Source organism: Pipra filicauda, unplaced genomic scaffold, assembly GCF_003945595.2.
Source record: "Pipra filicauda isolate LSUMZ 115617 unplaced genomic scaffold, ASM394559v2 scaffold115_size4368891_pilon, whole genome shotgun sequence".
Taxonomy (NCBI): Eukaryota; Metazoa; Chordata; class Aves; order Passeriformes; family Pipridae; genus Pipra; species Pipra filicauda.
The window spans coordinates 4,167,458-4,192,966 of record NW_024103607.1 but is presented as its reverse complement, the minus strand read 5'-3'; the positions used below and the strand labels follow the sequence as shown (position 1 = coordinate 4,192,966).

Sequence of the window (25,509 nt, the reverse complement as noted above, 5' to 3'; positions counted from 1 at the left end):
AAAAGTGTTTGCAGAAATGGCTAGAAGTATGAGCAGGGGACCCAGACCAAAAGTTTGAAGTGAGATATTTAAATTATAGTCGGTTTTGTATGCAAACTTTATCTGGTTGTTTGAAGACTGGCTGAGCATAAAAAAAAGGTTAACAATTAGTCCCATGGAAGGGTGGTGGGTGTGTGTCTGGGTACTGCCAGCTAATGCAGGCCTAGTGCCTTGTTGATTTCCATCGTTGCTTGAACTTGGGTTAAAGATGTTTGAAAAAAGACTGCCTGCGATCAGTTCAAAAGTAAAACTGGTTAGGGAAGTTCTGTGTTCTCGCCTGTCTGTGTGGTCTTCTGGTTTTCCCGGAGGCACTCTAGATTAGGTGCTTGCCACTGTTCTCGAATAGCTTGCCAAGCTTTGCTGTTCCTGGCAAAGGCGTTTTTAAGGAGGCCATGTTTTCAAACTTAGGAGTATTGCTAAATAAGTCCCTGACAGGTTCTTTGAAAATGGATGGAACTTGTGATTTTGTTATTTCTGCACAGCAGTTTGTACAGTTAGACCAATAGCGTAAGGAAAAGTAAAACATTCTAAAATAAAAGTTTCTAGGACAAGTAGAACAAGTCATGAAACATGCGGTCACTAGAGACCTAGGAGCAATTAGATATGTATTCACTTCTGACTTTCCTGTTGCATATGTCTGTGGAAGAACTTTGTTCACACAGGTGTCAAAATGCATGTAAAACCCACATTTGCTGATGGGGTTAGTACTGTTAATTTCCCTGAGTCCACATTTGGAAGTTGCAAAAATGAAGGGTGATTTTTAGTTTCAGTGTGCAATATGACTAGTTATCCCTCACAGTGTTTTTACTCAGAATTAAAATTTCAACTCCTAATTTTGAAATAACATAAGTTACTTTTTTTTATCCTGTTTATTCAATGTAGATGTAAATAATCAGTATTTAAAGCAACTTGAACAGATGTCTCTGCTTGGAAGCTTTTGGTCCTTAATTTTTTTGTATGGGAGTTTTTTTACTGCAAAAGCTCATCCCTGAGCAAATAAAGTTGTTTACAGGTATAGTCATGTAATGTGACTACATTGTTAAAGGATTTAATTGCATGATAAATTTTCCAGGGTAACCTGATGGCTTACTTTGTTATAATAGCAGGCTTGGGACAGGTGGGAATGTAAAACTTTGATAGAATCTTTTGTGCTTGGACAATGGTAATCATTGATGTGTTTGTGTAGTGAGAAGTTTTATCTCAAAAGCTGGCTTTGAAAACTTGTATTGTTAGGGGAGCTGCAAGTTCCATAAAACTGGACTGCTGGAGTTGGTAGTTTCTAGTTTGTAAAATGAGTACTTTGTTTGGTTTTTTAGTAAATACAATGGTCTTAAACAATATTACAGATGACTGGAAAGAAAAACTGTTAAATAAAATGTAAATGTTTTAGGTGAGAATAGACATACAAAACCCAAACATTTTAAAAATAAATTCTCAAGTTTCTTGAATTTACCAGAGGCAAAAATTCCCTTGTCTTTTCTCCCCAGATAGTGCAGTTTTAGAAGTTCATTTGTTGGTCTCTTTCCCCTTTCCTTTCACATACATACTCATCTCCTTGCACATGTTACACATCTTAGAAAATTAAAATTGTCTGGTAGTATAGATTGATGATAACTGATTAACACAATCTGAAATCAATTGACATACTAATTAATAATCCTGTAATGCATCTGTGGGCTGCCTTTCTAGGGTGTGTGCAGGGAAAGGGAAGATTGTGAGCTCAAGTACAGGATTTTGACTTTTTTGGAGAGAGTGACCTTTTACAAGTTAGGCACTTGGTTTGAATGCCAAGTGTCCTTTATAGCAGCACATATTTCTGTCAGAATGGGATTAAAAGTATCTGGTGTAGTTCTGTAATGGAATCTACATGGCATTGTTTAATGAGCTGAAAAACAATAAGCAACCATCCAACGAGCCGAAATGTCTGTTCAAATGTGTAACACTGTGCTGCACTACAAATAGTAATGTGGCTAAATGTGCTAGTTTTAACTTTCATTTCAAACTAAAAGAAATAGTTCAGTTATGTATGATTGTCATGAACTCAATGCACTGAAAAGGAACTGTAATGACTACTGTATGATGATGATGATTGAATAGACAAATGCTAATACATTATTTAAAAGTCAATATGTTTTTTATTTTCCTTTTATACTTTTAAGAGTGAATTGTAAAAGGAATACAGTAACTCCAAAAAAAGGGTGCCAGAGAGCTACTGTTTCCAAGTGATAAAATGCTGCAGCACTATAAGCAGATTTTTTAGTTTCTTTTTAGAAAGGTCAGCAACTTTTTAAGTATTTTTTTCCCATCACTTCCTTATCCTGCTGAATCACTTCACCTCTCTGTGCATGTTTAAGGGAATAATTCCCTACCCTGAATAATTGGAGACTGGAGCTGTTCTCAGTCACCAAACCTTGGGAGATGAATATTTTAAATTTTTTTTGTTGTCATCATGATTCTGTATTTTGTATTCTTTGTGTTATGAGTTCTTATGTTTTAAGCCTTGATTGATTTTGAACTACCTAGTTTAAATAATTAATAAATGGAAATAATGAAATTGAAGAGAATGTTTCCCAGCTTTTCTTCTGCATTTGGCAACAGTTTTGCTTCTTCCATTTAAATTGGTTACATTTGAAACTTACATATTACATACTTATTTTTTGTGTGCATCTCCATTACCCTTTCTCAGGACCATTTCTCTCCTTTGCCAGAAATGCTTCCAGTATCTATCCAAAGAGTTGCAGTATCACAATACCATTATTTTTTATCAAATCACTATTGACAAAATCGAGAAATCCCAAGAAAAAGAATTCTGTGAAAACAGGTAGAATATGTGAAAATATGAGGAAAACCAAAACAAACTAACCTGGAATTGAGTTCCTGTAGGTTGTGATTTAGCAAGTTATCACTGTTTTTTTTTTCTCCTTTTACAATAAATTGTTGTTTCTACTTCAACTTTTCAGGCACGGGTACCTTTGGACGTGTTCATCTGGTGAGGGAAAAAATGGGCAAACGTTACTTTGCACTGAAAGTAATGAGCATTCCTGATGTCATTCGACTGAAGCAAGAGCAACACGTGCACAACGAAAAGTCTGTCTTAAAAGAAGTCAACCACCCCTTTTTGATCAGATTGTAAGTTCTTGTGTTTTTTTAATTCATTTAACTCATGCATTAAGTGCAGTTAAAATATTCCAGGGTCTCAATTAACCAATGCTGAGCATTTAATTTCTATTACATAATCTAGACTAAAATAGACTTTGGACTAAAATATTTATTATAGAAGAATGAAGAATTTAAAATCAAGATGCATAATTTAAACATTCAAGCAATAATTTATGATAAGAATTTTTCTGTCTCTTATTTTCATACTGCAGAAGAGAAATCTTCTTAAGTGAGGGGAAAATACTAATGAAGAATTGTTAGGATTTGCTCATCAAAACGACTTCTAGAATGATCCTTGATGTTAGAAATGTGATAAAAGTATTTTTACATGTATGTCTTGTAGGTATCTAGCTAAAGATATTATTAAATTTAAATATCTGCTTTTTAAAAACTTATGTGAACTCTTGGAAACTTTAAGGAGTTTAAATAACTGCATCATTTCTTGGACTTTGATATTCCCATATTTAAGGTTGTTAAGTGATGGAACCTATTGAGAAACATGTTTTAAACACAATTCATAAAGAACACTTTTTTTTTTTCATGGAATTATGGTAATTCTAATGATCCCAGTAATCCCATTGTTAAAGATAGAAGTTATCATACTTTTCTGTTCACAGCACCACAGCATTTCTTGTGTATCTGAGTCCAGATCTATTAATTGGATAATTAAAACTCTGGGTAGTTGCAGAGTCAATTTCCATTTATATTTTCTCATGCATGGATATAGGGCTATTGACCAAGATTTGTTTTGCATTTACCTGCCTTAATCAGTTTTACATAAAAGTAGACAAAATTAACCTTAGTCTCTAGCTGCCAGGAGTGCAGTCTCCTCCCAGGGCTCAGAAAGTATCAGAGAGAAAGAAGAAGGAACAGCATGATAGTCATCCAGAAGATGGAATGAGCCTTGCAGGAGGAGGATTTTTCTCTGGTGTGTTGTTGCTTTTTCCAGCATCATGATGCAATTAGTTTCCAACTAGTGTTCAGAAATCCTGTGTATGGCACAGGATCAGTAAGATGAGTTCTATGGTGTGTGTGGAGTTTGAGATGCTTGGAGGAAAGCAAGATGAAGAGGCTGGGTGCATCTGGTTAGACTGGTTGGAATACGGACGGAACAGGGGGAACAGGATTTTATGTGTATGTCTATGTACATAAGTAAATTCTTTAAAGAAAACCCTACCAAACCCAGCAAAAAAACCCAGCTAAATAGGTCTGTGTGTCAGGAAGAGTGAGAATAGAGAAACCTGTGTGACATGTCAGAGATAGGGATGCAGGGATTCATGTCCATACAGAAGTGATCAAAAATCCAAACTGATAAGTTTTCTTGAATTTCATTCATACCTTATTTCCAAAATACCAGATTTTTAAAGTTGCCAAAGGACACAATTCAAATGGAAGTTTGCTTGTGTGCTGCAAGGCAAACATTTTTCACGTCTTCTAGAGCTCTGCCTTTTCTGTTGAAATGTCCAATGAGACATTGCATCAGCTGTGCTCATGTAATTGTCCATGTGATGCCTTTGTCCCTTGGTAAAGGAGACTCAAAGCAACCTAGCTGAAATGAGGTAGTTAAAATTTAAGTCACAATAATATTTGTGTGCTTTAGGTTAAACAAGTTTTCATGGGTGATTATCACTGACTGTATGACAAATAACACTTTCTATAGCTTTTTATGTGGGTAACAGCTTTTTTCAGCTGCCCAATAGATGTGGATTTTTCTATGAATTCTTTAAAGTGTTTTACTAAATGTTTAACAAAAAGGGAAAAAATTGATATAGTTCTGCTTCAGTGCCTTTAAACTGTGTTATCTACTTCCTGGGTTTTATATCTTCAGTTAGCTTCACCATCTTAAACATGGATGGTATTTTCCTCAAGGAATCTGTGTCAGTGAAGCACAATACTTCAGCATTTTATGATGGAAAATAATAAGTAATGCTGCACATAATTTATTTCCGGTGTTCGTCCTTCCTATGTCTTCCTTTATATAAAGAGTTTATATAACTTTTTTTCGTTTTCCTGTTGCTCGTGAGAAATGTCTTGTCTGCATTTAGGGAGGTCTGTTTTTTCTGTAGACACTTAAGTTATTTATCTACATATTTTTTAAACAATTTTTTGTAAATGCTTGTTTGGTGCTCTTGCAATCTTTACTGCATGTTTGAGTGATATATCATACCTCTGTGTGCAACACTTCATAGTGAGCTGTAATGTTGACATGTATCTTTTGATTTTTTTTTTCAAGAGAACAAGAATTAATAAAAGTCCACTGTGTCTTGTAGACCTATAAGCTAAAACTAAGGTTGTTTGTAAGCTAAGGTTGTCTCTGAGAGTTCACAGTGGCATCGAAAGTTCATGTAGTAAAGCTGAATTGTAGAGTTAACATCACCATGCATATTATTCTGATCACAGCTTCTGAGATTTTTTTCTTCTTTTTTGTATTGGAATTACCGTTTAAAGCAATCTACATTGCAAGTATCGAAGTTCTTAATTTTACTCTTTTTCATGTATATGAAATAACATATCCATTTTTTCTGTGGAAACTACTGTAAAGCTACTTTGTTTTAATGGTCTAGATCTTCCACTTTTCCCCCTCTGTATTCTTTGTCAGATTTTGCTCTTTCTCTCCACGTACATGTTCTTTTAAATATGTGGTTTGCTTTGTTTTGCCCACTCCTGTTCTTCTTTCATTGTTTATTATTTATTAACTACCTGAAGTTCATCTCCAGAGTGTTTTTACAAACAGTCAATAAAGATACTGTGGACATCATCAATAGTCAATTCATTATGTTGATGGGTGTCATAGGGAAGAAGTTCCATAAAAGCAAAGGCGAGCCTGGACTCTGCTTTCTTCATCACTTTGAAGGAATGGAGGAGCTGTTAGTGATGTCTGGTAGTCCATCTCATTTTCTTGGTTGCCTCAGTGGTGGTATTAAAAAATAAAACCTTACTGAGTAAAAGTCATTCACGTGTTTGGGACCTCAGCTTACTCTGCCTGTCTTTGCTGAGGCTCTCTGCCTTGATTAAGTGCCCGATGATACTGCAGAAGTACTTGTGATACTGCAGAGGCAGTTACTAGAAGCTAAAGTAGCCTCTCTTCTTGTATCAATAAAGTAGGTAGGGATACAATGTTCTCTGTCTTTTATTAAAAAATTGGGGCTATCTCTTTTTATTAAATGATAGTGTTCTTCAAGGTGTTGTTACAGATAGTTTCTTCTTAACAGTTGAGTTACATTTGGGTGTGTGGTATGTGAGTTGTTTAGTGTGGATAGAAAGAAAAACAGCTTAGTTTAGGGGAATGTGGGAGGAAAGATTACTGTATTCTGTAAATGAAGCATTTTAAAGCCACATGGAATTATTTTCTTTCTTCTTTACCTGTTCTTTACTGTTCTTTACTGCACACTAATAATGACTGTACCACAATAATAGTTCTTAAATCGAAGGTGGCAGTCACAGTCTGAGGAATGGAAGGTACTTATCATTGGGTTAATTCTGAGGTACAGAAATGAATCCTGTTTTGGTGTCATTTTTGCTTTCCTACTGCTTTTTGTTAAAAGATACCATAGAAGAGCAAGCATTGTGATCTGATGCTTTAGCTGGGGTTGTGTATTTCCAGGGAAGGAGAGATAGAAGGACAACTCTGTGATGTCTTATTTTGAATGTATTGTCATGAAAGTCTTTACAAAAGCAGATTCTGCTCACCCCCATCACTTTGACAGTGTTTCATTACATAAAATGTAAGGTGTGTAAGAAATGTCTGGTCTTTACATCAAGTCAGTTATTTGATGCTTAGCTGATACCTATTTTGTACAATGCAACAGAGTCTATCAGTTAATTTACTTCCTTGGCTTGTGCTGTACTCATCCTCAACTACCTGTTTTACGTTGCAGGTTAAATCAGCTACCTTGAATGTCTGTTACATAATCTTGCTGGATTCTTGGGGGTTTGATATTTGCAGACTAGATATCAGAAATTAGTTACATACATTTTACGGAAATTTTCTTCTAAAGCAAATTGGAGACATAATTTCTTTATTCAGTAAAATAATACTTTTATTACAGATTTTGGACCAACCACGATGAACGTTTTTTATATATGTTAATGGAATATGTACCAGGAGGAGAACTTTTTAGTTACCTGCGCAACATGGGGCGTTTCAACAACAGCACAGGACTGTTTTACTCTGCGGAAATTATTTGTGCAATAGAATACCTGCACTCCAAAGAAATAGTTTATAGAGACTTAAAACCTGAAAATATATTACTGGACAAAGAAGGACATATCAAGCTTACTGACTTTGGATTTGCTAAAAAGCTGGTGGATAGGTAAGTGGGGTTTTCTTATGGTAATTACATTTTGCTTGCTAAACAGTTATGAACAAAAAGGTTTGATTTCATCTGACACCCCATGTGATTCATACATGTCAAGTCATTTAATATGAAGGAAGTAATCATCTTGAAATGGCTGCATGGAAACCCGTATTACCCCTTAAGTATAACTAGGAGCAATATCACACATAAGCAACAGTAGAAAAATATTTTTAGATGAGTGATTTTGTATATTGAAGTTTTCAGCAGTCATCTTATATAAAGGGAGTTCAGTAAAGTAATATGAGCAAATATTAAAATCTGTACATTAATCCTCCATACATATTGAATGGCTAAATGTTTTGTAACTCGTGTTTCCTTCTGCTTTCCTTTTAGAGATTTTTGAAGTGTGAGAATAACATTTTAAAACTGCATACTGTGTTAGCCTGTTGCTAAAATGAAACTGCAAAAATCTAGACAAAAACAATGAAGTCAGCTTCAGCAGAATTGGTTTATTTAACTGTTAACTTTTACGTTACTGTAAGCTTTAATAGTATATATAAACTTTTTGATAATGCAGAGGGTTTTTTCTCTCTGTTTGAACTACTCTTCCAAGATGACATGCATGTTCTTAAAAGGAAGCAAGAGCATTGAGATTCAAGAAAACGGAGGGAAATCTAGCCTGTTGTATCAGAAAAGCAATGTGACAAAGTTTGATATTATGCCCTTGAGCCATCCTTGAGGGGAACAGTATTATATTGTTCTAGTTGAGGCAGCTAGTTAGGTGTTATATAGGTGCTTATTCTCTTCACTCATCTGTGTACCTGTTTGATGCTGCTTTTGCAACAGATGTTTCGGTGGGTGAGGATAATTCTACAACTTCAATTTGAAAGGAGGGTGGATCTGAGGGAGCTACTTAATGGATCCCTTACAAAGTAAAAGTCAGATAAGAAATCAAATCATATTATGGAGGTCATAATATCTACTTCCCCACGGGTAACATGCACACAGTGCTGGGTTGCCTTGGCACAGAAAAATGGTAGACAACTAATAACTAATAAGCTGGTTCTATTCACCTTTAAGGTCTACAAGTATGTTTGAAAACCGTAGAATTTTAATATCAACACATTTGATTGAATTCAGTTTCCATTGGGCAAGCAAATAGGCATCCAAATGCTGACCTTTTCTTTTAATACTTTGTTTTTAGATCAAAATAACTTCTTGCAGAAAGAGGTAATGCTACTTACATGTAAGAAAGTGGGACAATCTCTTTATAAGACATTTTCATGCAAATTCTTATGACTTTCTCTTGACATGTAGATACTGCCACTTAGTGGTTATTCTTGATCTGGATTTCTGTGGCTTTAAGGCACAACAGAAGTAACCCTTAGTTAAATAAGGTGATAGTTCACATCAGAGTATATTTTTTCAACCTGGAAGATAAATCTCTATGAGTGGATTGGTTCAAATGCATTTTAGGACATCAAAACAAGTTATCACTACTGGTTTTAATTGGTTTTTTTGTTTCCTGTATTTCCTGGAGGGGAAGTGAAATCGATTAGCTTGTGTTAAATTGAACCATAGAAGACTATAGTGGTTTTATATTCCTAGCTGATTTACCTGTAAATGTATGACAGGTAATATAAATACAGAACATAACATTGGAAGGAGCAAGAACATTATCAGTTAGAGCAAAGACTTGCACCTGTGCAAGTCTGGTTTAGTTTTTTGTGTTATTGGTTTTATTGGAACTACACGATAGTTCCCATAGTACACTCGCTAGTATATTGGCTGAAGTCATTTTTACGAAGCTGGTTTTGTCACTGTAAAGATACACAGTTGTCACCATTTATCCACAAATGCACTCCAGTAAGTTCTTTTGTTTATGGCATAGGCTATTTAATTAAAATTATGGGATACGTTTTGTCATTTTTATGTTGGCAAACATCTGTACATATGAGTCTTACATGTACATGTACACGTGTGTAGATGTGTGTGTATATATACACTGTATATGAATTGCGAAAATAAGACAAGAAGCCTTAATGTTTCTCAAACATTATGAGGTAACCTGCCACTCAGGATCAGCAGATATATTCCTAGAGAGAAGAAAACACGATATGGAAATTAAAGCATCATCTCCAGGAGACCTTTGATACAATTACACATTCTTGATACATAATACTTCACATGAAAGATTCTGTAGCTGCCTAATTGAGGTTTTGCTGTACACATTTTCCTTCCTTCCCATTACGCTATGTGAAAACACGAAGTGTTCACCATGTCCATCTCCAATTAAGCTGCTCTTTAGAAGAAGTGTCTGGCTCATAGCTCATGTTCCCACTCTGGGAAGCAGCCTACATGTTTACCTTCTTATTAGTACAATTTCTGAAGGGCTAGATTCTTAATATTTTCTTTATATAGACAGAGGAAGGAGAGGAGGTTTTCTTTTCTCCTTCTGTTCCTTGTTGGTATGTCCTGTTTATCCTTGTTCCTGCTTTTGCAGTCGTAGTGTACGTTTAAAAATTCTAAATTTTTCTCCAAAACAGTGTGTCTTTGCCTCAGCTGCTGTTTATTTCTTCTCTTTTCCACTTTGATGTTGCTTAACTGAAGACTTAATAACCTTTTCAGTTTCTTGTAAGTACATTTATACTTTAAAAAAGGGGCAGTGTCAAGAAGAGCGATGGGGAGGGGATTTTTATAAATTATTGTTACGTGAAGGTTCTAGAAAGGATTTGCTTTGAACTTTGCAGCCATTACATTTGTAGACCTTTCTTTTTCTGAAAAGTATACACCACGTTTTGTGTATAGTATTTCCATTAAAAATTTTTTCTAATGTGTTTTTTTTTTTTGTATATACTTTTGGTTGGTTTTTTTATTCCTGTGTTCTTTCAGAGAAGCTTAAAACTAATCTGCATGGAATTTTATATTTTTTTATGCTCAGATTTCACTCAGAAAGTTATAAAAGTTTTAGGTAAAGTTAAAACTTTTTTTTTTTTTTTGGAATGTTAATTTTAGTTTCTTCAGTTTATATTCTTAAAAAAAAATTACCTGTGAAAGTCTTTTAGAAACTTGAAGTGATTAATCCTAAATATATTCAGGATAGTTCTACACTGTTCCTTAAGCTGAATGTGCCTCATGTTTTTTCTGCAGAGTGGATATTGCAGAGAAAAAAACTAAGTAAGACACACAGTAAGTCTGGTTTACAAAGTGTATTGTTTGTCACTGTAGAAACAAGCAAGAACGTCTTGCAGAACAAATTTTTGTGGGCTGGAAACAAAGCAATCTTTATTAATAGTATTACAAACAAATAGCCAGAATACCAGAAAGAACATTTTTGGTAATCTCTGGCTCATATGCTAGAAGCCTGTCAATTACTACAGAGATGGATGCTGAATGGTGTAGAATGCTAAAATACATTAACTTCTTACATTAACTACTAGTACTCTTAATAAGTCCCACAAATATTATTTTATAACTTACCTTTGTAACCACAGTAGATTCTTTGTTTTATTTCCATATTTTAAAATTCAGTGTTCAACCTTATCAACTATTACTTACCTGCATTTCAACTTTTTTCCTGAAAACGCAGAGCAGTGGATATTTTCTAGCAGTTTCAAGGGAACAGTCTATTCTTATTTTCCTGCATTGTAATTTATCTTCAAAAGGATGATCTGAAGTTTCAGATGAGTATGAAATAGTCATAAAATAGTAATAATAAAAAAAAATTTAGGCATGTTATCTATTTATAGCTCTTACTTGATGTGTTTTCCAAAATATTAAGTAGTTTGTTTCTTGACCAACAAAAGGGGAAACACAAGTCTTACACATCTTACAGCAAAATACGTAGCTTGGAAAAGAACACGAGCTTCTTCCCTGTTTTTGTGTAGTCAATGAGAATAAATTTCTTGGTGGTAATAAATTTTATTTCCTAGTGCAGCTAGGAGACTTCAAGGTATGTTAGCCTTTGGTTAATTCGCAGTTTTCCTCTTGCTTCCATAAAAAGATCTTGTTAATAACCTGTATGGTAACTGAGTCATTTTACATTGTCCCCAGCAAATTGTGTAGGTCCTGGAAGTCATGGTCAAATGATTTATTTTTTTCTTGTATGTAAATGACCTTGATAAGGGATGAAAACCTTCTTCTTCCCAAGTATAGTAAAACTGTCAGCTGCTTCACTTGCAGAGCTGGCTAAATCAATGTGATTAACAATGCATACAGTGCTGTTTTGCATATAGCTTTTTAAATTTGGGAGAGGGAGAAATTTTTGTTTTAAAAGACAACAGAGCTTTGCTGTTTTTTCTGAATTCCGTAGTGCTGATCCATGCAACTGCTAGATGGCAGTAGTGTCAAGCAGTGCTGAAAGTAAGAGATTTCTTCAGTATGCTTGATCTGGAAAATGAGAGTTTAAACTTTTTTAGATAAATTTATGATAAAAATTAAAAATGCATTGTTTACACTAATGAAGGTAGTTTCAAGAGCCATGAAGCACATTGGATGCACAGCGTGTCTTACGCAGTCTGACAGTTTACCTGGAGTAATTTAGCTTTCACCATAGGAAAATCAAGCTTGAAGAAATTCAAGTCATAATTTTTCGTTTAAAGCCTTGGCTGACTGTACAGCTCCTCTTCCTTTATCTTAAATATTTTTATGAATATAAGCTAAGGCTTAAAAAAAACCCAACAAACAAAAGGAAAACAAGGGAAAAACACCTCGCAAAAGCTCTCTTTAAAATAATTCATGGAGTCATAGAATATGCTGAGTTGGGAGGAACCCATCAGAATCATTGAGTCCAGCTCCTGGCCCTGTGCAGGACACCCCAAGAGTCACACCATGCGCCTTACAGTGTTGTCCAAATGCTTCTTGAACTCTGAGGCTTGGTGCTGTAACCACTTCCCTGAGGAGCCTGTTCCAGTGCTCAGCCACTCTCAGGGTGTAAAACCTTTCCCTGATATCTAACCTAAACCTCCCCTGACTCAGTTTCATGTGGTTTCCTCAAGTCCTGTCACTGATCACCAAAGTGAAGAGACTGGAACTTACCCCTTTACTTTCCCTCATGAGGACCACAATGAGACCCTTCAGTCTCATCTTCTCCAGGCTGAATAAACTAAGTGACCTCATCTGTTCCTCATAAAACTTCCCCTCCAGACCCTTCACCATTTTAGTTGCCCTCCTTTGGATGCTCTCTAATAGCTTAATGTCTTTTCTATATTGAGGTGCCCAGATCTGCACACAGTATTCAAGGTGAGGCTGTACCAGTGCAGAGTAGGATGGGACAATCACCTCCCTGCAGTCTCAGAAAAGTTGTTGAATTAGTATTACTTCTAAAAGTGATTGCTACTCATCTTAATGCATTTGTTCAGGAGCATGTTACCAGTTTGCTTGGAAAAGATTCTTCCTGCTCTCACAAATATTCAATGAGAGGTTTTTTTGGTGCAAGGTAGAAATCATGTGCAGTGACCATTTGTGACTTTATTCTTTGTCATATCTAGGTAGAACTGTTTTTAAAATGTGATACACTTTTTTCTTTCTTATTCTGTGCTGTTATTTCATTTTCTCTGAATTGGTGAGCACTTTTTCATCTTTTGACTTGGTATTGAGTAAGTGCAATTTATTCAGAAAGCAAGCACATTTTTTCTCAAATGTGTACTTAAATCAGAGGAGTGAAGCCCGGCAAATTCTACTTGGGCATTTTTACAAAGAAGAGCAATATATTTCTGGAAAAATTGGTTACAGAATATTCTTTTCAAATTGTAATTTAATCTTTGTAAACATACCTGCTTAATTTCAATTTATTTCATGTCTTTACAGAACTCAAAATATACATTTCAATTAGTTAGCAGTATAACACTGTTTTATCCTTACCTTATCATAGAAAGCTGTGACTAAAAATGACATTAAAATATATCAAAAATAGTGCTGCTTACATATCTCACATTTGCATACTACACCTTTGTAAAAATACAAAGTGTTTTAATGGATATTGTGGAAGTGATAACAGGTTTCATTTCAATACTATCTGAAAAACTTTACTTAGATTGTAAAATGAATCTATCTTGTATGTGTGACTATTTACTGATTTAAACTACTACTTTTTTAACTCCCTTCTTCCCTTTGTTTTTATAAACAAAACTTCTTCCTTCTTCTGGAAAAGGCTAATAAGCTGGTCTTCTGCTGTGCCTGTCAGTAGTAGTCCATGAACTCCCAGGGTCTGCAGCTCACAGGGTGAAAAGCACTGTTAGTACTTTCAAAGAAACATGCAGGCTAATAGATAGAGTACCATACTACCAGTCAGCAAACTCAGTCCACAGACATTTTCTGCAGCCAAGAAGTTTATTCATTTCCATGTATCTCTGTTACAAAGTGGAGAGCATCATCAAAGCAGTCTGTTTAGATCTTGTAGAGGCCTTTCTTATTTCTGTTTCTATATACAGTAAATACATAGGTATATGTGTGTGTTTGTTTTTTCCTATTCCTGTGTTTCAGTTTAACTTCAATCTGGTTTTGTTGTTTGTTTTGTGGGTTTTTTTCCTTCTTTTACTTCCAGAACGTGGACTCTCTGTGGCACTCCTGAGTACCTTGCACCAGAAGTTATACAAAGTAAAGGCCATGGAAGAGCTGTGGATTGGTGGGCCTTAGGAATTCTTATATTTGAGATGTTGTCAGGGTAAGTGACAATTACTATATCACAGCAATATTATGTAATACAGTAATACAGGATTCTTTACAAGTTCTGTTTACAATATTTGGATTAGCAAATTTGGGCTAAATTTATTATTGATATACTAGTTTAATTTTTGCCTCTGAAGCAAGGAATTGGGAAGCTGTACAAAAGAACAGATATCACTGTTCCTATGGGAATGTTTTAGATTTTTGAATTTGTTGGGTTTGTTTGTTGGTTTGGTTTGGGGTTTTTTTTTGTTTTACTTAAGACTTTTATAACAACTGCTCTTTTCCCCATCTGTTTTGGAAATTCAGGCTTTGTCAAAGTTTAGATTTTTTTTTCATAAAATCCTTTAAAGGCTAAAGAAGAGGATTACTTCTGTAATTAATTTCTAGCATAGCGATATAGTACTTGCAGTGGGAGCTTTAGTCTGTAAAAATGCATAATGGCAAGTAGGAAGTATTAATACACTTTGTATTACTACTGAGCACTGATGTTTTAATTATTTTTTTTTTAAAAACCAAAGGAAGAAGAACAGGGAAAAACTTTAAAGGTGTATTTAAAATCTATTTGTTCAAATGCTACATTTGATGTTTTGGAATTTGTTTGATAAGCAATGTTTCCTAAAGATACAGATTTAAACTAAATTAACTGGCATTAATATAATTAACCGTTTATGACTTTCTAGTATTAGTTATATAAAAGCAATTGCCTTAGTTTGCTCTGATTTCAAAAAAGAAATACTGTTTTTAGTACAATAAATAACTGATTTAGGGAGAATGTGAAATTCTGCTTATGTACTAAACAAGGCTTTGCCATGGTGTAGAACAAATCCAGGCGAAAGCAAGGCCTTCATAGTTTCTGAAGAAACATAGTATATTTCATGAGTTTGGTTTCTTAGAACTTCTTTTTGGTACCTGAGTGAGTGTGCTCTATGCCTTCTCAGTCTCCACATGTGTGTCAGGGTGCTTCTGTGGCCTTTCATTGTAGATCTGCAGCCCTGTAGAGTGATCGGAACAAAATGTCCTTGCTTGGATTTATTCATCCTTTTCTCTAGTTAGCACTGTCGCTCTCACTCAGAGTAACTTTGGTGACTCTTCCAGTGTTTGGACAAGCTCATCAGATTGCCTGATCAAGCAGATTCCCTGGTGGATGGATAATTACTTCAGAGCTCTAATTCATTGTGTGTATTACTGTGAAGAAGTCCACCCAATAGCATCAAAACTTTATCCCATGACAGTATTGCTGCCCGCTGCTTGCTTTCTCAATATCCTGGAGGCTTGCATATGCATTGACTTTGAATCTCAAGGCAATTTGTAGACAGAAAAGCATAAAAATATGTAATAGTTCTTACTGAGCCAGGCAGCTTTTGCTGCCTGGTCTGATACAAAGTCGTCATTTATGTAGGCTAATCTGTGCAGAGACCAGGCTTCACCTTTCTTCTATCGCTCCCTGTAAGGTGAGCAGCCCAAGTTGGTCAAGAGGAATCCTTCTCAGAGGGATGAAAGCAATTCCCGGCAGTCTTGTTGGGAATTGCTAATCTTAGTCCTAGACAGCAGGAAACTGTAGGTGAAAGCGTCTGGTACTGTAACATGAGCACAGGTGCTGCAGTCACCCAGCTGTAGTCTGAGTGATTTACCTTCCTACCACGGGCTTCACTGGGACCACTCACTGGTCTATGTGGTCTCAATGTAAGTGGATATCAGACCTTTTTTCTTTGTGTGCCTTACAGAGATGTTGATGGGATTCTTTCTACTAGAGCAATAAGAGAAGCAAAGTTTCTATTTTACTAAGTTAACATGCTGCCTACAGGTGATAATCGAGCAAGATCTCATTTCTGGACTGGAGGGTGCTGAAGTATGACTGCTATGTATTCTACTGAAATATGACTGGCATATCTTCTTCATGAAAAAAGGGAGCAGCTGCAGTCATTTCTATGTAGGGCCTTCTGTGTCATGACACCATCTGGCTCAAGGGATGAAATCTGGATTCTAGGGGGGTGGGGAGGGGTGGCTTAATTTGAACACTTTGGCTTTAGAGACCTTTAACCAATAGACGTAAATTACAGTTTTCTAAAAAGCAGTTGAGGCCTTACATAGGCTGATTGACAGAGCAGCTGTCTGCTGCGTGCGACTTTGTCATGGCCTTTGCTACAGTATTTGTGTAGACGTGCTCTTCATAATTGAATGCTGTTTTGAATAGGGACTCCATCCAAAACTAAAAAATAAAAAGCAGCTTTCAGTCATTATCAAAACTGGGATAAGGTTTGGTTTGGAGGTTTTGGGGGGTTTTTTTGATTGTTTGGTTTGGTTTTTGTTTGGTTTGGGTTCTTTTTTGGTTTGGTTTGGTTTTTGGGGGGCGGTTGTTGTTTGGGTTTTTGGTTTTTTGAGGTGGGGAATGTAACTTTATACTACTTAGGTCTGTGTTGTTTTTTTTTTTTTTAGGAGGTATAGAGGGAGGCAGAGATTATGGCTTGTATGTGTTCCCTTTTAGGTGGGTAGGTTGTCACATAGGGCGGATGCTTTTAGTGTTTTATCAGCTTTTAACTGTTGTTGACAGTAGTCTTTTTAAATGCTTTTCCTCACCAACTGAAGATGTGGCTTGATATTTATGCTATCGAGGCTTTTAAAGCATAAACAGTCCTAGGTAACTTTATCCTTTGAAACCCAAAGAAGTTTTAAGAAATACGAAAATTTTTTTAAGGTGAACAAAACCTGACTTCGACTAAATTATTGTCTGCAAGTAAATTAACTTAAGACATTTGGTAGTTATTTCCTGAAATTAGTCTCTCTGAAGCCCAAAAGCAATTGAAAAGAATTGGTAGATGTGTATGTAAGGAAATCATCTTTGTAAAAACAAACAAACAAACCCACACTTTCCTGTTCTATGGTGTCTTATTTCCCTGTCTTAATCTCTAGAGGCCCATGGAATTCTAGTTCTGCACATACTAGATTTAAGGCAAGGTCCCGTTTAGGTTTAAGACAGTAAGATATAGGAAAGGGAAAAAACAGGGAGAACCAAAGTTGAGAAGAAATCTTTACAGAACACAGAGTAGAGTTAATCTAAACAAACTGTCAATACAAAAAGCTGGAAAATCTGTTTGAGTAAAAGAGTTCTGTTACAATTTACCATAGAGGAAAATTTATTTGTTATTTAACATTAAATATGTTAAATCATAATTGTACTGTCATCAGATACGTAGGTAACTGAGTTTTGCCTATTAATGAGGGCTTTGTGGGGTTTTTTTGCATTGGTGGTCACACGTGATGTGCTGTTCTGTCATTTTAGGTGGTAATGGTTCTTGTCTGCAGATTCATATTCTCAGACTTGGGTGTTTTCACCTGAGGTTTTACAACTTCTGTTCTTCAGACTATCTGTTATCTTTGAGACTAATGTCAGTGCCATTGTTGTGCATAAGTTAGCAAAAGGAATGGTTTGAAGCTGTTGTCCCATTTACAGAGATATTACTATTTATAATATAGCTTGTTTTCAGTTGATGGAAAAAAGGCAGCTGTTTGTTTTTGTGTTATGGTGTGAAGACAGTCTGAAGCTCAAGGGGTTTTTTGATGATTTATTAGGTAGCTTCCAGCACAATACTTGTGTGTTTTGTCTAAAGACTGTGCTGTGTTGAAGAGAGACATTTACAAGAACCATCAAAATCAAGTTATTTGGTTTGTCATAAGAAAACTATGTAATCTTTGAAAGCAGTTCTCATTTTGTATATAGTTCAAATACACTTTAAGCAGCATTGCCATAAACTTATTCTATAGCCAAGTGTAATTTAAATTTCTCTTAAGAGCTCTAGACATTCTAATTTTGAATTTTCAAAGTGGGAAAGCCAAGAGCAATTTAAACATGTAAATATGTAAAAAATCACACTTTTTATTCTTCTTGATTTCATACCTCAGTGTACAGTAATGTGTTTACTGCAGCTGGCACTTTTGTAATACATATTCACAAAGTTTCATTGTGATAGCTTTATGCATTTATAGATGCTAATATGTAATAACAAATAGAAAATTGAGTGTACTGTTTGTCAACTTGCTGTGGAGAATGTGAAGAACATTAATATTACCTGACTAAAAAAAAACTTTGTGTGGGAAAATTTTGTGCGCGTTAAATACTTACAGCGTTTTCCTTGTTCTTTAGTGTCAAAGCAGAAATTTTTGATAACCAAAGTACTCTTCCTGAGATTCTTCTATTTTCCAGTTACTTGGAAAGTAGATTTTCATAATGAAACTACTCTGGCTTTCTGAACACCACCAAGAAATGTTCTTTAGTCTTTCCTTAACCATATAGTTTTGTTGTGCATTTCAGTGCTTTGAACTATTACTTGTTTTTTTACTATGTGCCTACAGACACCTTTACTTAACTATTCTGATGGAATTTGATTTTACCCATGGCCAAATTTTACAGTATTTCAAAGGAAATGCTAATCCACTTGACCATCAGCTGAAAAATGAAGAAATTAGTACTGCTGAAAACAGAATAGAAATGATGCATAGTACTTGTTGAGGAATAAGCTAGTTCAAGTACCATAAAATTAAAGAAAGAACATGAAATGAAGAAGCTTTGGTTTCACCCTTGTTTGTGCTATCAGTGATTTCTAAAGTCACTAGCACTGTATTTGTGTGTGTATACACACAGTTAAGTTGTCTTAGAAAGTAATTATAAAATGTTAGGGTCATGTGAAAATGTTTTAAACATTGAACTGTAATAGTATTTGGATGTTGTGAATATGGTTGACACTCAAAATCATTTTTTTTAATTTTTATTCTGTAGGCATTTTGAGACAGAAACATAGTGAGAGAGATGCTTCAGTCATTTACGGAAGGCAAAGCAGGACTGAGATTAGTGAATGGAGTAGTTCTTTATTCCATTCCCTTAGAAGGTTTCCTGTGGTAACTTTTAAAAACATGACTGACAGTTGGAAATTTCTTGGCACTTGGGCTAAGCTGCCTATACTGGCTGTACTGATGCACTCTGATGTACTCTGAGGCTCTCGCAGTAATCAGGGTAATATATTGTGCTGGTAAAGGAAGCACAAGAGAAAACTCTTAAGTTCTTACTGTAGCTGTACAACAAGAAGCAGTCTCTGTTAGCTCATAAATTCATGAAGAACTTTGTAGAAAATATAAGTGTAGAATTTTATCTGCATCTTGATTTACTGATCATCGTGGGAAGGTTATGAAATAAGTACTTAATCTGTCCCACACAGAAAGACAGCTACATTTTGAGAGTTCTGAACAGTGTGCCTGCAGTTACAGGACAAGGTCAAAAATGGTAATTCTCTTTTGGAAACTATACCCATGGGTTTTACAGATAAAGGCAAAGTATTTTTTACTTCTAATACTGAAAATTTGTTTGATAAATTATATTTTTACTGTATTAATGTAACACTTTTATATTTTTCTATTCTGTTGTAATACTTAAATTTTAATTCTACATTCAGCGTGTTGTGTACAGAAATGTTTGCAGTTTTTCAATGAGAGCCTTAAGTTATTCTTCAAGTTAGGATTTGGTTCATGCTGCCCTACCAAAAAGAACGACATAGTCAGCTATTTCCGAGGGGAATTGCTATAACCTAATACTGCTTATAAGATTTTTAGAACTTCTTTTTCTAACCTCTAAAAATTTTCTGTATTAAAATAGGTTTCCTCCATTTTTTGATGACAATCCATTTGGTATATATCAGAAGATTCTTGCTGGCAAAATAGATTTCCCGAGGCATTTGGATTTATATGTAAAGTAAGTCCGTGACTCCAACACTATATTTTACTTTATAAACATCTCCCGAGCACTGTTTCTGAAGGATCTTCTTAGAAGACAAGATACAAGATTCTGATTTTCTGAAACACCATGTTGGAAAATATTTTACTTTGCATTTACACTTGCAGTCCAAATAAACTTATATATCTGGTAGGCTTCAAGCTGATGATATGGTTGTAAGATAGTATCTGACTCTCTTACTTTTCTGCATATTCTAGGATATTAAATGCTTTTCCACCTTGTACAAGGCTCATTGGTAGCAGGTCCCTGTAAAAAGTAAAGAGGAGAAAGAGAATGAGATAATTTAATACGAGTAAAAATTAGGAGAGCAGGAAGCAAACACTGAATTGTTGTTTTGTATACATACGTACCACTTAAATCTCTCTCAATATAACTACTTGAATGAACTCTGGTACTTCAGAAGTTCTAGTGTAAAATCAACTTAAATTTGTGATAGCAGGGGCCTAGTTCAATATGCGGTATTATATATGCATGTGTGGGTTTTATAGTATTTTGCAGTCATTAAAGGTATATTGCAGGTGTAATGGGTTTTCCTAATTAAAAATTCTATAACTGACTCTTCCGTAAGGAGAGGTCTTGTCTGTGAAGAACTGTGAAGGTGACTGTAAAAGGAGTTGGTCACATGATTTAATCTAGTCCAAACATTGATTGTCTGGAATGATCATGAGAGTTTTAAAAATTGCTTTCAACATGGACTTTTTTATTCTTTTATCTGGCAATTGAATATTTTTCCAGTTGAATTTTAGAATTGTATTCCTGCCAAATACAACAGCTTTTCAAACAATCCAGCACATTCACTCTCAGTTCGTATATTCTTTATGCATAGGCTTTTGTGATTTCAAGGATAGGTGACGCAAAACTCTTTTGATTTTTGGGTAGTAGGTGTTACAGTTAGGGATGGAGAGAGGTAGGCGTATCATTATTATGTTTGCGTTCTTTTCTGTAAATATTGACACTTTTTTAAATTTTTTGTAAAGTTAAAAATTAGAAATAGCCATGCTCTGTAGATCCCCAGCATTTCATACAGTATGTCATCTCTCAGGTCTATCTGAGATTGTAGAAATAAGGATGGTTAAACTTTTGTTCTTTGCTACCATTGTACTTTATGCAAAAAATAGCAAAATCTTTGAGGTAAAAAGTAACTGCTTGCAGAAATACAAAGCTATATTTTTTCCTCAACTCATAAGTAATAAAGGTAATTCAATAGATTATGATACTTTTGATTTATGTTGTAGTTGTTTGGTGCTTAATATTCAAAGTATTTTGCTATTAAAATGGAAGAGTTTTATGTCTCTATACTACTAAAATGTTGATTTAACTTTCTGAAAAACTGTTCAATGAATCTCAGGGGATAATTTTCATTTTCAGTGAAATGAAGCTTATAGATGTTGCTAGCTTTAAGCAGATGACTAGCTCTTCCATGGTTTCCCTGGATATTTAGCATAAAGTTAAGGGTGCAGCGTTATCTGCTTTATATATGTTAGGGCTGTGTTCTGACTAAGAGGTTTGAGATCCATTTTGAGATTTGGAATGCCCAGTAAAATAGAAATATACAAAGAAAGAAATAATGCTACTTGGCAAGGGACAAAGGAGGGAGAAAGTTTCTTTCCTTTGTTTCTTGAAAGAGCAAGAATTCTGCAAGTTCCTTTTGAAACAGGTTATTCTTTTTTATCATTTCCTCTAAAATGTTCTCAAATATGAGGAAATGAATGGGTCAAAGGGAAATAGGTCTGTATTTGTGTGACGGTCAAATATAAATAACTTTTGCTTAACAGAGAATGTATTTTCTTTACTTCAGAGATCTTATTAAGAAGCTACTTGTGGTTGACAGAACAAGACGACTAGGAAATATGAAGGTCAGTGTAAAATGTTAGGTGTAACACGGAACACAGCACGAGGTTGAAAGAATTCTGTAGGAAAGATGTAGAACAGCTCTTCTATAGCTTTTGTTATTATAAGCATGAAAGTTACAGTTTCCCATATGTTACTTTGGTTATGCAATCCCAAATGCAAAGTTTAGTCTGTGTATTCCTGTTTTTCTGAAAATCATACTCCTATATGGGTTAATGCTATCCTTCATAATAGTTCCCCTCCCTGTTCACCACTACCACCCCACTTCATTAATTTGAAAACTTAGATTAGACCAGGAACATAGGATTAAGTCCTGTAGTACACAGGGCCAGCTCATTTGGTTCTTTCTTTAGAGTTGTTAATCCTGGAAGGAACACTAATTATATTTGAAGCTTAAAAATTATTTTCAAGAGTATAAGGGTTATTGTAATACCATGATGTTTGGTCATTGTCTTAGTGGGGCTGATTAAGCACAGCCAAATAGTCTTCCACCAGGAAGAATTAGGCATCCTAATCTCAAGAGACTTCTGAAAGTAATAACTTACTGGAGACTGTGCTCACATGTCCTGGGTAGCATTTCAGAAATACACCTGTATTTGTGGTATGTCAAGGAGAAACACAAAGCGGTCCTCTGAATTCTCTTGAGCTGTCCTTATGTAGTACAGTATGATGTCAAGATGATGAGAGCTGTATGACAAACTTATTTGATTCTACAGCTGTGATTGGTAGTTCAGTGAGCAGTCAGCTGCATGTGAATTAGCTCAAGTACTTTAACAGGCTAGCCAGAACACCACACAAACTCAGTATGGGTTAATTTACCCTTCTGGCAAAGTAAATTAATCCTTTATTTGTTGACTTGCTCTTGTTCTTACAGTGTGGCAGATACCGAAATTAGCTTGGGTAGTTTTTTATTTCTTTAGGGGCAGCTAACATCTTTATTTCTCTGGGTAAGGGAGGTTAGTGGTTTACTTTTTTGCCCAAAGCACATTGAATGGTGCACATAGGTGAAGAAATTAGAAGATGCACAGTCATACAGGTGTCTTTAAAATACTTTTGGTATAAGTGTAAATGCTGTAACCAGCTGTCCAAGGTTTTCTTTTGGAGTCTTTTATGGCACAAAGTCAGACTGGCAAGAAAAGCCAGGAAATAATGTTTTTCTTATCCTTCAGAATGGTTTGCAGTGTTTTTCAGGGGTGGAAGCAGGAGGATTTCATAAGCTGAAAATTTAAAACTGATTAATCAGTGAAAATGTTTATATCTTTAGACAGTTTTGAAGGAAAACAAAAACAAAAGCAAACCTTGATTTATTCAAACATAGGTTTTAGAAAATGTGTTTGGCTGGCTTTTGTGTTGGTTTTGGTCATTTTTAGTCTGTGGTTGCTTAGGTTTGTTTTGGGGTTTTTCCCTGCAGTTGACTAAAATGTCAAAATCAAAACCAGTTCTAATGAAAAGCAGGCTTTGGGGTAGGAGCGGTAGGTCAGACTTGTGTCTGATCCTTTTCCATGATTGTAATTGGTTTAAAAAGAGGTAAATTCCGCTGGACGCTTTCTGGTGAAGCATTGAGACAGATCTGCTTTTGAAGGAACTAGGTGATAATACTGTTCTTCTTGATGTCTCATAGGATATGAGGCAATGGATGGTCTCACTCCACATAAATCTGAAAATGTGTGATATACTTCATTTTGTGGAGTTGTTTGTGGTATGATCTTGAGTGCTATGCTGTGATCAGGCCTGAAACAGAGAACCAGCTGTTTTTCCCCAGTGCTTAATCCCTTGAGAATGAGCCTGTGCTTGAAACAAGTTTCATCATGAAAAAGGAAAAAGACATTTTTGTTCCTTATGTACATAATCAAAACAGGCACCTTTAACTGTATATCTAAAATAAAAACAAATGTTCTAATATATTTACTTCTGTAACAGTACTGAGAATCTCTTGCTGTCAGCACTAAACTTCTGTAATATTTGAGAAGACTTTGTGCTTCCCAGACATTATTTTATTTAAGACACCAACAACTCTCAGTTATTTTTTTATTAGTGTAAGAATTAGAAAGTATATCTGAATAAAAATGTTGGGGAATACAAAAGTGAATAGAACTGTAGTGAATGGTTTTGAGGGTACTTTAAAGCCTGTTCTTGATCTGCATTGTGTCAGAAGAATGCAAAAAACCCCCAAAACATAATAAAACAAAAAAAAACTAAACAAACAACAAAAAGAAAACCAAATAACAAAAACAAAAAAACAAGCCAAACAAACAACAGCAACAACAAACAAACAAAAAACCAAACATTTGGGTCTTATTGCTGGAACTCAGGATCTGCTAGGGAATTAACACTATGAATTTATACTGTAGATTTTTTTAATGATTATCACCCAAAAAAAGACAAAAGGATAGACTGTTAGTCTGCTTTGATACCACAGGTCTTATGCTGAAATACATGGTTTGGAATACATATAACTAACAAAATAGTTATTTTGATTTTTTTCTTTAAAGAATGGAGCCGATGATGTGAAGAGACATCGATGGTTCAGGTCTATAGATTGGGACGCTGTACCTCAAAGGAGACTAAAGGTATATTCCACGAAATACTGTGTAGGACATCACAAGGAGAACTCATTGTTCATTTAAGCTGATCTGTTGAAGGTTTGTTGGCTGTTGCATCTGTGTGTTTGTGTGTGTATGACTAAATGTCTATATGCACACTTCAGTAATTAAATGCATATTTACCCTTTTACAATGCAGAATTAATTGTATGACTGTCTGTTTGCATTTTTGTCTACTTACAAAATGTCTAAAAAAAAAGCCTGCTTTGCTTATGTTGATTAATACAACATTTAGTTTTCAGTTTTAGGGGTTTATAAATAATTACTTGTATGTGGTTTTTTATTTAGAGGGGTGGAGGGGATTGGTAGTCTGTTGGTTTGATTATTATTTTTCTTTTTTTCCTTGCCCTTACATTTATGGAAGTATTTTACTCTGGGCTTTAAATTTTTGTGCCAAGTTCAATTCAGGTAAATGCTTTAACAAAATGTAAAGCATATGGGAGTAGGAGGAATAGGGAAGGTGAAAGAGAAGGATTTATGAATGTAATTCTAACACACTTTTTAACAGCACTGAATTCTAGTATTGTATGAGGGCAGAAGTTTGCTAAAACTATCAGCATGACAAAATGCTTTTTCAAGTCCTTTGGAACTAAAACTGCCTTCTTTCTTTCCTTCCCCAGAGTTCTAACTCATATGATTTCTTACAGCAGTGATTTTCTGTAACAGAGGTTACCATATGCAGTCAATCAAGTACCAATTAAATGTTTGTTTTTCTTTTTTTTTGCATTAGTTTCTTACACCTAATTTCTGGCTAGTTATCTTAAATTGAGTTCTTGCAAAAAACTAGAAGAGACTAAAATGTTCTTGATGCATTCTTGTAAACAACATCCTAATACAAAGCTGTAGATGGCTTTTTTCTTTAACAGAAATAAGTTCATACATTTTTAAGTTTGTGGATTTGTTTTATTTTTAATCATTACTACACACGTTTTTATGTAATGTGTTGTAATGAAGTCACATTTTGCAAGTTATTTACTGTAAATTCTGTTCATGAAAATCTGCAAAAAAACACAATCTGGATGATAACCTGTTTTATAAGTATTTAAATTCTGAAGTTTTTGAAAACCTTCTCTATTGCCAAATCAATAACAAATAAATTAAACAAATTA

At 34.9% G+C, this 25,509-nt stretch overlaps 1 protein-coding gene across 4 annotated transcripts in view; it reads left to right on the top strand.

Annotated features, from left to right (window-relative positions):
• PRKX (protein kinase X-linked) overlaps positions 1 to 25,509 on the top strand; it is a 53,702-nt gene that overhangs the window by 22,658 nt on the left and 5,535 nt on the right. For 3 of the 4 annotated variants that reach the window (XM_039384785.1, XM_027743517.2, XM_039384791.1), the window contains exons 2-7: positions 3,000 to 3,168; positions 7,248 to 7,511; positions 14,041 to 14,160; positions 19,810 to 19,905; positions 21,746 to 21,803; positions 24,291 to 24,368. In XM_039384785.1, coding sequence (XP_039240719.1) covers positions 3,000 to 3,168; positions 7,248 to 7,511; positions 14,041 to 14,160; positions 19,810 to 19,905; positions 21,746 to 21,803; positions 24,291 to 24,368 — 785 coding nt within the window. Of the gene's footprint in view, positions 1 to 2,999; positions 3,169 to 7,247; positions 7,512 to 14,040; positions 14,161 to 19,809; positions 19,906 to 21,745; positions 21,804 to 24,290; positions 24,441 to 25,509 lie in introns of all 4 variants that reach the window. The other variant, XM_039384788.1, reaches the window with a different exon arrangement.